At 58.7% G+C, this 9,539-nt stretch overlaps 1 protein-coding gene across 1 annotated transcript; it reads right to left on the bottom strand.

The window, feature by feature from the left end:
* Positions 1–1,828: 1,828 nt before the first annotated feature.
* Positions 1,829–7,320, bottom strand: LCN1 (lipocalin 1). The gene is made up of 7 exons (XM_008005704.3): positions 7,137–7,320; positions 6,547–6,677; positions 4,782–4,852; positions 4,108–4,218; positions 3,155–3,256; positions 2,926–2,952; positions 1,829–2,023 (listed from the first exon to the last, which is right to left on the bottom strand). Exons 1-6 carry the CDS (start codon positions 7,224–7,226, stop codon positions 2,927–2,929), a joined length of 531 nt encoding a protein of 176 aa, XP_008003895.3. The 5' UTR covers positions 7,227–7,320; the 3' UTR covers positions 1,829–2,023; position 2,926.
* Between the last annotated feature and the right edge of the window lie 2,219 nt (positions 7,321–9,539).

The raw sequence follows: 9,539 nt of genomic DNA, 5'->3' as shown, positions 1-9,539 counted from the left end.
CTGCACGTAGCGAAGGGTGCTCCCTTCTGGGGTGCACCCAGGTGGGGTGTCTGTCTTCTGTCACTGCTGCCCCATCTCCTCTCCTCTCTGCACAGTTGTCCAGACTGTCCCTGGGCCTGGGCTCTGGCACTGGCCCTGCGGGAGAGGAGGGTTCTGGCTTCCCCATGGAGGTCGTGTGGGGCACAGGGCACTTTCTGAGCTACAGGTGCTCACATGGGCTCTTTGCACTCATCTGCGTGGCGTCTGAAGACTGGTGCAGAGACTGGCGCACCTGAGATGGGCATGCCGGCCGGTGTGGCCACGTCCACCTGCTGCAGGTGACACCCGCTGCAGCCACGTCACCCCTGGAGCCTGGCAGACGGGAGATGGAGCTGGGCATGGGTGGCATCTGCTATGAGTGAGAACCTCAGACACCTCATAAGAACCAAGATTCATCTTGAGATGCAGAAAGTGGAACCCAAATGGAATCGGGTTTCTTTTATTTTTTATTTTGTTTTTTGAGACAGGGTCTTGCTCTGTCCCCCAGGCTGTAATGCAGTGACATGATCATAGCTCATTGTAGCCTCGACCTTCTAGGCTCAAGCAATTCTCCCACCTCAGCCTCCCGAGTAGGGGGACTACAGGTGTGCACCACCAAGCCTGGCTAATTTTTTTTTTTTGGTAGAGATGGGGTCTCACTATGTTGCCCAGGCTGGTCTCCAACTCCTGGCTTCAAGTGATTCTCTCACCTCCGCCTCCCAAAGTGCTGGGAACACAGGCATGAGCCACCATGCCTGGCCAGAATCGAGGTTTTTTAAAATGCAGTCTTGACCTATTGCGGAGGCCCTGGTTAGGGGCCGGCCCCTTCCTGAGCAGCTGATTGGTCCACACAGCCACCCTGCCCTATTCAGATGGCCCCACTCGGGGGCCACTCCCCACCAGCCCTCATTGCCCCAAGGCCAGGTACCAGACAATCAGGGACAGCCGCTATGCCCTGGAGCCGAGAAATGACTCGTTAGCTGGCCACAGGCAGCCGGGTCACCCGCTGCCCTTTCCGCTCCCTCCCCTGAGCTCCACAGGCTATTGTCCTGTCCCGGGCGCAAGCCACCCCGTGTGGCGCTGCCCGGCAGCCGCCCTCTCCTGGGGAGAAGCAGGTCACTAACAGTCTGCCTCTCCTCGCTCCCAGCGCCACTGCGATGTTGCGCCATCGAAAGAAACTTTAAATCCTACAAACCGCCAGGGTTAGGAAAGGCGCCTGCGCGAGGTGGGACCTCCGGTGGCTGCCCCCAAGCTGGGAACTTCCTGTCCCAAATCTACCTGGGCACAGAGAGGGACAGCGTGGAGCCAGGCCCTGGCGGCAATGCTGGTGTGGTTCCCCGGAGGACAGGAATGGCTTCCCCGGTGAGCTCAAGCCTGAGCCACACCCTGCCTTGAGCTGCTGTCCCCTCTCCCCACGTCCAGCCTCACGGACTCAGCGTTAGTGCTGAGGGTCCTGGTGGCCCTGCCCAGTCCCCCTCTGGGGTGGCAGCTGAACTTGGTCCCAGGCCTTCTGGTCTTACTTGTGCAGGATCGAGGAGCAGAGCCCTGCCCCCACCCACCCCTAGAGCCTGAGCTCCGTGGGCAGCTGACCTGCAGGAAGCACCCCCGAACCTTCAGGCCGAGTCGCCAGCACACACTCCCCTGCCAGGCCCTTCCAGGCCCCTCGCACTGTTGGCCTGTGGCACCCACCATGGAGAACTGGGCCCAGGCTGGTCCCCTGTCCTTCCTCCCGCTTCCCACCCCCGCCCTGCACCCAAAGGAGCACCCAGCCAGCACCCCCCACCTCGAGAAACCCCACAGACAGGCGGAGTCACTGGGAACTGCTGAAGCTCTTTATGGAGAACCAGGAGAGGGGGCGCAGGGCGGGAGGAAGGTGGGGGGTGGTAGGAAGGGGTGCGGCCGGCCGGGTTCTGCAGGGGTGGGGAGCTTTTCCATGTCCCTGTGAACGACGGAGGTGTTGGGTGGTGCTGTCCTTGGGCTGCTGAGGAGCCAAGGTGCCCCTGCCCTAGAAACGAGGGGGAGGGTGAGTGAGGCCATGACAGGGAGAGGGTGGGACGGGGATGTGATGTGGGGGCACATGTGGGCTCTTGGGTGCTGCAGTGTGGGGGCACATGTGGGCACTCAGGGGCATGGTGTGGGGGCACATGTGGGCTCTCGGGGACTACGGTGGGGACACACACTGGGCTCTTGAGGGCTATGGTGGAAGGCACATGCGGGTTCTCGGGGGCGATGGTGTGGGGGGCACGTGCTGGATCTCAGGGGCACACACGGGCTCTTGGGGGCTGCAGGTGGGGGCTCCAGCCTCCAGATTGGAGCAGATGGAGCAGGGACCACCCCCGCAGGCTGCTGACAGAGCTCCCTGCTGAGTGAAGAGGCATCAGGGTGACTGCAGGACAAGGGGAGGGTGCGGGAAGGACAGCGATGCTGTCTGGGATTCTGGCTCTGCCCACACCCTGGGCGAGTCTCCGAACTCTGGTCCCCTCGTGCAGCCAGCAAGGGGTCCATCTGACATAGCGAGCACAGGCGCGCCTGCCGCTTTGCTGAATCTTTGAGCAACTCATCAGGTAAGCGAGGTCACAAGGACGGCTGAGGGTGAGGGGTGCTGAGGAGGAACCTGAATCTCCCGCCTGCTCCCACCCACGGGGCTGGGGGGTAGACACCGTCTCCACCAGCAGCCAACAAAGGCTGGCTCAGCGCTGTGGGCTTCTCGGCTTCCCAGGAGTCACTCCCAGGGCAAGAGCGGAGGCTGGTGCCCGAGTGCGGGCAGCTCAGGAGAAGATCTCCCACCTGCCTGGCCTAGGTGGGGCATCTCCCACCCAGGTAGGAGTGTGGTGGGTGGGAGAGACCCCAGGGCCACTGAGCCCAAGGCTGGATTTTCTCAAATGTCCTCTAAAGCTGTTCACTCACCCTAATCGCTCCCTGGAGAGCAGGTTTCTGCAGGAAAAGGAAGCACAGGCGAGTCAGGAGACCCCAGGAATGCAGTCAGGACCGGGGCCCCTCATCAGCCACCAGCTCCACCACCCCAGGAAGGACAAAGCCAGAATTAGACGCAGCACAGCTACACGCCCATGCAACGCGGCTCTGCTGACATCCCCATGCGGGAACATGGGGGGCTCTGCAGGGCCGTGCCTCCTACCGCTCTGCCTGGGGATGAGGATGCTCTCCGAGCTGAGTCCACGGGCTCCTGCGGCCTTCTCAAAGTCTTCCAAGGCATCCAGGTTGTTCTCAGGGTCTCTGCCTGTGGGTGCCAGGGTGAGATGTGGGTGGTTGAGGCAGAACTGGGCAGTCTCCGGCACCCCGTCCTGGCCTGGAGGCCTGAGCTGGGCTGGGGAGGAGGACCTTGCCCGCCACAGGGGCACTTGAACCCAGAGGCCCTCGGGCTGGCAAAGTGGGACCAGGGTGCTGTGCACGGCTGAGAAGGCTCCCGCGGCAGCAGAACTGGGAGAACGGGAAGGGTTCTCCGTCCATCCCCAGGCATCTCCCGGAGTGAGGATGGACGGCAGGACAGGCCCGCCCTGGAGGAAGCGCCTCTCCCCTCGGGGGCACCAGGGCACTGCCTGTCCCATTCCTCTGTCATTCGCACACCCCTGGATCCAGGGAGAACTCAGGAGACTTCACGGGCCTCGTCCTCAGACAGGGATGGCACTGACACGTCACTGTCTGTGGAAGCCACCGCATCCGGAATTCAACCCTGGGGGCTGGAACATTCTTTCCACGCAGACTCCTGCTCACATCCCCGTTCCTCTCCCCTGCTGGACACCCCGCAGGAACGCGCTCAAGGATGACGCTGCAGGGAGCTGCCCCGGGGGAGGGTCTGTCCTGCCCTGGGACATGTGTGACCTCTGAGCTGCTGTGCCGACGGCCGCGGCTCCTTCCTGCCTTCGCTGCAGAGACCTAGGCCGGGGCATCCGAAATCCTGAACTCCAGGGGTGGGAATTGGGGCCTTTATCAGGAAAACTCATCCTAAGGAAACTGCAGTGGGTGCCTGGGTCCCATTGGCTTCTCCCGTGGGGAAGAGGGTGCAGGAGGCCGTGGGAGGAGGGAGGGCGGGTGGAGGCTTGGGTTGCAGGGTAGGGGTGCGGGACTCACCCACGAGCTTCACCCCTCGGATCGGCTTCCCGTGCAGCTCGCCCTCACAGTAGAAGATGTAGTGGTCCTTCACGTGTGACCTGATGATGTATGTCACGTGCTTGCCCCCGTCTGCAGAAGGACAGCAGCACAGTCCTGAATTAGCCACTGGGGCCTTCAGAGAGGATCCCGGGACAGCGTGCGGCACCAGGCCCAGCAAGCCCCGCAGCTCCTGCACCTTCCCAGCCTCCCAGAGCTCTCCGACCCAGGGTCCCCACCAGGCCTGAGCCCCAGGCCATGGGACCCCCACTTCCCAGGAACCTGATGCACCCGAGAGGCGGCCACATCCCAAACCAGTGAGTCACCAGGGGTTCCTCCGGGTATGAGGTCTGTGGAGGTGGGAGTTGGGGTGCAGCACCCCACAGCCAGATACAACTCTGCTCCTGGCCCTGCCAGAGCCACAGCCAGGGCTACAGGGAAAGCCCTGAGGGTCCGCCCCAGAATAAACCCGTCACACCTGGTGTTTAGGGTCAGGTGTTCAAGTCTCTAATGCAAATTGACCAGTGGGAGAGGAGAGTGGGCTTTTAGTGGAGTCAGGGGCAGCAGGCCAAAAGGCCACCCCAAAAAGGCACTGGCTGCCCCCCAATTCCAGCGTGTGTTCGAGTTCAGGCTCTGGCTCAGGCTGCAGGACTCACTGGCCGTGTATTTTCCCGGCTCGTCAGTTTTCTCCAGGACGACCTTCACCTCCTGGCACTGGCCGCTTATCCTGGAAAACAGAAGCCCCCTGGCAAAGTGGCCCTGGCCTGTGCCTCCCCTGGCCCTGGAGCAACCACACTGCAATGCCCTGCAAAGGTGGTCCCGAGTCTGCCACAGGCCCATAGAGGAGGGTGCTTCTCTGCATCTCAGACCCAAGCACCAGCGGCCCCTTCGGGTCACACGTGGCAGTTCCCGGGGTCTCCCGAGGTGGCCAGGAGCTCTGCACCACTCCTCCTGGTGGCTGCCTTCCCAACCCCTCCACCCCCAACACATTTCCTGCCAGAGGGACCCGGGCCGCCTGGTTTGCAGCAAGTGTCTGTGGCGTGGGCCTGAGCCTCATCCTGCCAGCTGCATTCTTCCTTTTGGAGACATTCAGGGACAAGCCCCACATCCATCATCATCTGGCCCAGAGAGGGAAAGGTTCAGTTAGGGGCTTTTGGAAAAAAAAAATCAGGGTCATTGCCAGGGTCAGTGACTTTCTAAGGGTCAGCCCCCAGGACTGGAGCACAGGCACTGCATGCCACTCAGGAGGGAGCCACTCAGGAGGGAGCCACGCAGGAGGAAGCCACGCAGGAGGGAGCCACTCAGGAGGGAGCCACTCAGGAGGGAACCACTCAGGAGGGAGCCACTCAGGAGGGAACCACTCAGGAGGGAGCCACTCAGGAGGGAGCCACTCAGGAGGGAACCACTCAGGAGGGAGCCACGCAGGAGGGAGCCACTCAGGAGGGAGCCACTCAGGAGGGAACCACTCAGGAGGGAGCCACTCAGGAGGGAACCACTCAGGAGGGAGCCACTCAGGAGGGAGCCACTCAGGAGGGAGCCACGCAGGAGGGAGCCACGCAGGAGGGAGCCACTCAGGAGGGAACCACTGAGGAAGGAGCCACACAGGAGGGAACCACTCAGGAGGGAGCCATGCAGGAGGGAGCCACGCAGGAGGGAGCCACTCAGGAGGGAGCCACGCAGGAGGGAACCACTCAGGAGGGAACCACGCAGGAGGGAACCACGCAGGAGGGAGCCATGCAGGAGGAAGCCACTCAGGAGGGAGACACTCAGGAGGGAGCCACAGGGGTTAAACCACGCAGTTGTGCAGGTGGGAGCCACGTGGGTAAATCACACAGGTGGGAAGTCAAAGATGTGAGCCATGTGGGTGGAAGCAGCACAGGTGAGAGCTGCACAGGTGAGCTCTATGCAGGGACTTCAAGGGAGTCTTCTTCATGGCGTCCTTTGCCCCCTCTTGGTCATTCTGCAAGCCCCATCCCTGCCTTCATCTCTGGGGTCTGAGTCCACGGCTGCCTGGCAGGTTGCTTGCTGGGGCTGGGAGAGGCTGTGCCACTCCTCCCACAGAAATGTACTGCCAGGACTGCGAGGCTAGTCTGCAGGCCCTGCCTACTGTCTCTGACTCTGGTTGGGGGTAAACACCTTTTCCCAAAGAGGCCTGCACATCACCAGACATTCCCTAGTCGGAGGAGGAGGTGGGTGGTACCACTGGTAGCCCACAAGGTCTGATCCGGGGCCTCTGTCCCCTCAGGCCCCCTCCAGCCAAGGCACCTCAGTGGCACAGTTTGCCCTCAAACATTGCAGGAGGGGCTAAGAGGGGCCTCCCAGCAGGTCTGCCCACCTCCTCAGCACCAGAGCTCTCCTGGGTGGGGAAAGGGAAGGCCCTAGACCAGGTTGCAGGCTGCCCGGTGGCTGGCAGACACTCACAGCATAGTGGCCTTGGCTTCCAGGTTGCCCCCTTCCAGGATCGTGAGAGTCATGGGTGTCACCGATTCCAGATTCATCTCAGGGAGCTCCCTGTCCACTGTCATGGCCTTCAGATACCATGTCCCGGACACCTGGAGAAAGTTCCTGTCTATCAGGCTCAGGCCGACTGCTCCAGAGCCTCCCCTACTCTTCCCTGGCCTGCAGCCCCCAGACTCTACCGCACCCTGAGGGCTGGAGACGGGGAGCATTCCCCAATCTAACCCACCCAGAAAACAGCACCCTCACCAGGCCCATCTGAAGGTGGCTCCAGCCCCTACAAGTCAGCCAGGACCACAGGAGCCCTCACCCCCAGGGGAGAAGTGAAGTCAGCCAGACCCCCACTCTCCCAGTCCTGTCCCCGCTGTGCCCCTGCACTCCTTCCCCCGCCAGCCCAGCCCCCTGCTGCCCCATCTCATCATTCCCTCGGGGCAGGACTTTACCGCCCAACCCAAAAATGAGAGTCGCCTTGGATGGGGGAAGTATGGGGTCTCCATCCAGTCTCAACCTCGCCCCATGCCTCCTCCAGCCCACCCTTCCCATCCGGGCCTCACATCCTGAATCTCCTCGTCTGAGGCCAGGAGGTGGTGGGCCTGCAGGGCAGCAATGAGGCTGAGGCTGACGGCCAGGAGCAGGGCCTTCATCTCTGGGGTCTGAGTCCACAGCTGCCTGACAGGTCGCTTGCTGGGGCTGAGAGAGGCTGTGCCACTCCTCCCACAGCCGCCCTTTATACTGCTGGGCTCAGGGTCCCCCAGGGACCTGGCACAGGTGACTGACCAATCCCTTCCTGGATGCAAACCATGGCCAGTTCTGCAATGGAGCAGATAACGTGCCATTGTTGTTGGAGGCTGTTGAATAACAACTTGTTAATCCCAGAGGATCATCCGGACAGGACCAGGTCTAGAGGAGCGGGTTTGCAGATTTCACCTGGGAGGAAACTGAAGAGAGTGAAGGGCATGCAGGCCACCTGGGGACATGTGCGGCAGTAACAGGCACCCTCCAGCCATCCCACACACGCTGACGTGCACACCACCAAGGGGGTTTGGGGTTGGAGTCCGAGGGCTGTGGGCTTGGGAATCAGCTGAACTTCCTGCATCTCTGGGCAGGTTACTTGGCCTCAGATTCATCATGGAAAAAGTGGGACCCTCCTGTGTGAACACGGTACCGTGTGCATTTAAAGAGGGTGTCCACCTCCTGAGCACGGTGTGCAATAAGGAACTGCTCTGCCCCACACACAGAGCAGCAATAGGTCAGACAGACAAGACCAAGACAGGTGTGTGTGTGTGTATGCATGTGTGCACATATATACATGCACACACACACACACACACACACACACTCACATAAAACCAGGAATGGAGGAGAAGCACAGGCTGGTGATGGAGCAGAGGCAGGGGCTGTCAACCCCAAGTCTCAAGGCAGGCAGAGAGGGCCTGGGTCCAGCTCCTGGGAGTGATGGGAGCAGCTTCCCCAACTCCAGAAAGGAGGCTGAGAAACCCTTCCTGATGTATCCCAGGGCCGTAACTTCTTATAACTGAGTGGAGCTCTGTGGGCATAGGAAGGCAAGAGGACATCGACACAGCCTGGAGAGCAGAAGCCGTCGTTGGGAGGGGTGACTTTATCTGTGACATCCTCTGCATCACTGCAGAACAGAAGCCTGGGACCCAGGGCAGAGGCTACGAAATACTGTTAGACAGAGGACAATGACAACGAGATAGTGGAGAAAGGCAGAAATGCAGAGACATGATATCCTCGCCTTGAAATGAGCAAGGCCAGGTTCCAAATTACCCAAGGAAACCCACACTAAGAAAGGCAGGCTAAAAATGAGCAATTGGTACAGGAACTTATACCAGCCAAGGAAAGTCTGACACACACGTTAAGACTGCAGGAGTATGATCAAGATGCCTAGAGATTTAAAAAATATAAAGTGTAAAATTAGAACTGGCCAGAATGTAAGAAACAAGGAGAGACGAAATAGAAATAATTACAAATCTTGAAGATGAATAATAAAGTGAATAAAAAACTCAATAGACAGGTTAAATTCCAGACTTGACGTAATAGAAAAGAGACTTAGTGTCATGGAAGATAGTACTAACAATATCAACGAAGACAGAAACAGTTGAAGGAGAAATTGAGGTGTTACAGATAGATTCAGTCTCCAGCCTGGAGCTAGGAATAAAATGAGTGGAGGAAACCAATCAGAGTGCAGCAGCTCTGAAAACACAACACATACACAGACACACACACACGCACATATACACACATACACACACGCATACACACATGTACACACACACGTACACACACACATGCATGCACATGCACTCCCACACATGCACACACATACATGTGCATACATACAAATGCACACCCACACCCACACACATGCACACATACATGCACACACACGCAGGCATAAACATGTGCACACACACCATGCATACATACATGCACACATGCACACATACACACATACACACATGACCACACATGTGCAAAGTTAACACACATGGAGAATAGATCAAGAGGCTTCAATATAAACAGAATAGGAGTTCTGAAAGAAAAACATTTTCTAAAATGGCAACAAAGCAACGTAATAGCTCAGATTTCTTCAGTATTGAAAAGACATGAGATCCCAGATCTAAATTACAAACCAAGAGAAATCCACTCCTAGAATATTACAGTGAAGTGCAGATCATCCAGGAGAGGAGAAAAAAGTCAAAACGACCAGAAAGAAGAGCCACAGTACCTACCAAAAACGCAGATGTCAGCTGACAGCAGACTTCTCAATAGCAACGCTACCTTCCAGAAGACAATGGAGTAATGTCTTTAACAGACCCAGGGGAAATCACATTTACCTTTGAATATTATTCTCAGCACAACTTTCATAAAACATTGAAGGCAAAATAAGGACATCTTGGACCTTAAAAAGCAACTGAGGCCCAGCGTGGTGGCTC

This window comes from Chlorocebus sabaeus, chromosome 12 (assembly GCF_047675955.1).
Source record: "Chlorocebus sabaeus isolate Y175 chromosome 12, mChlSab1.0.hap1, whole genome shotgun sequence".
Lineage (NCBI taxonomy): Eukaryota > Metazoa > Chordata > Mammalia > Primates > Cercopithecidae > Chlorocebus > Chlorocebus sabaeus.
Note: the sequence above shows the minus strand (reverse complement) of the source record. Positions and strands in the feature narration are given on the sequence as shown.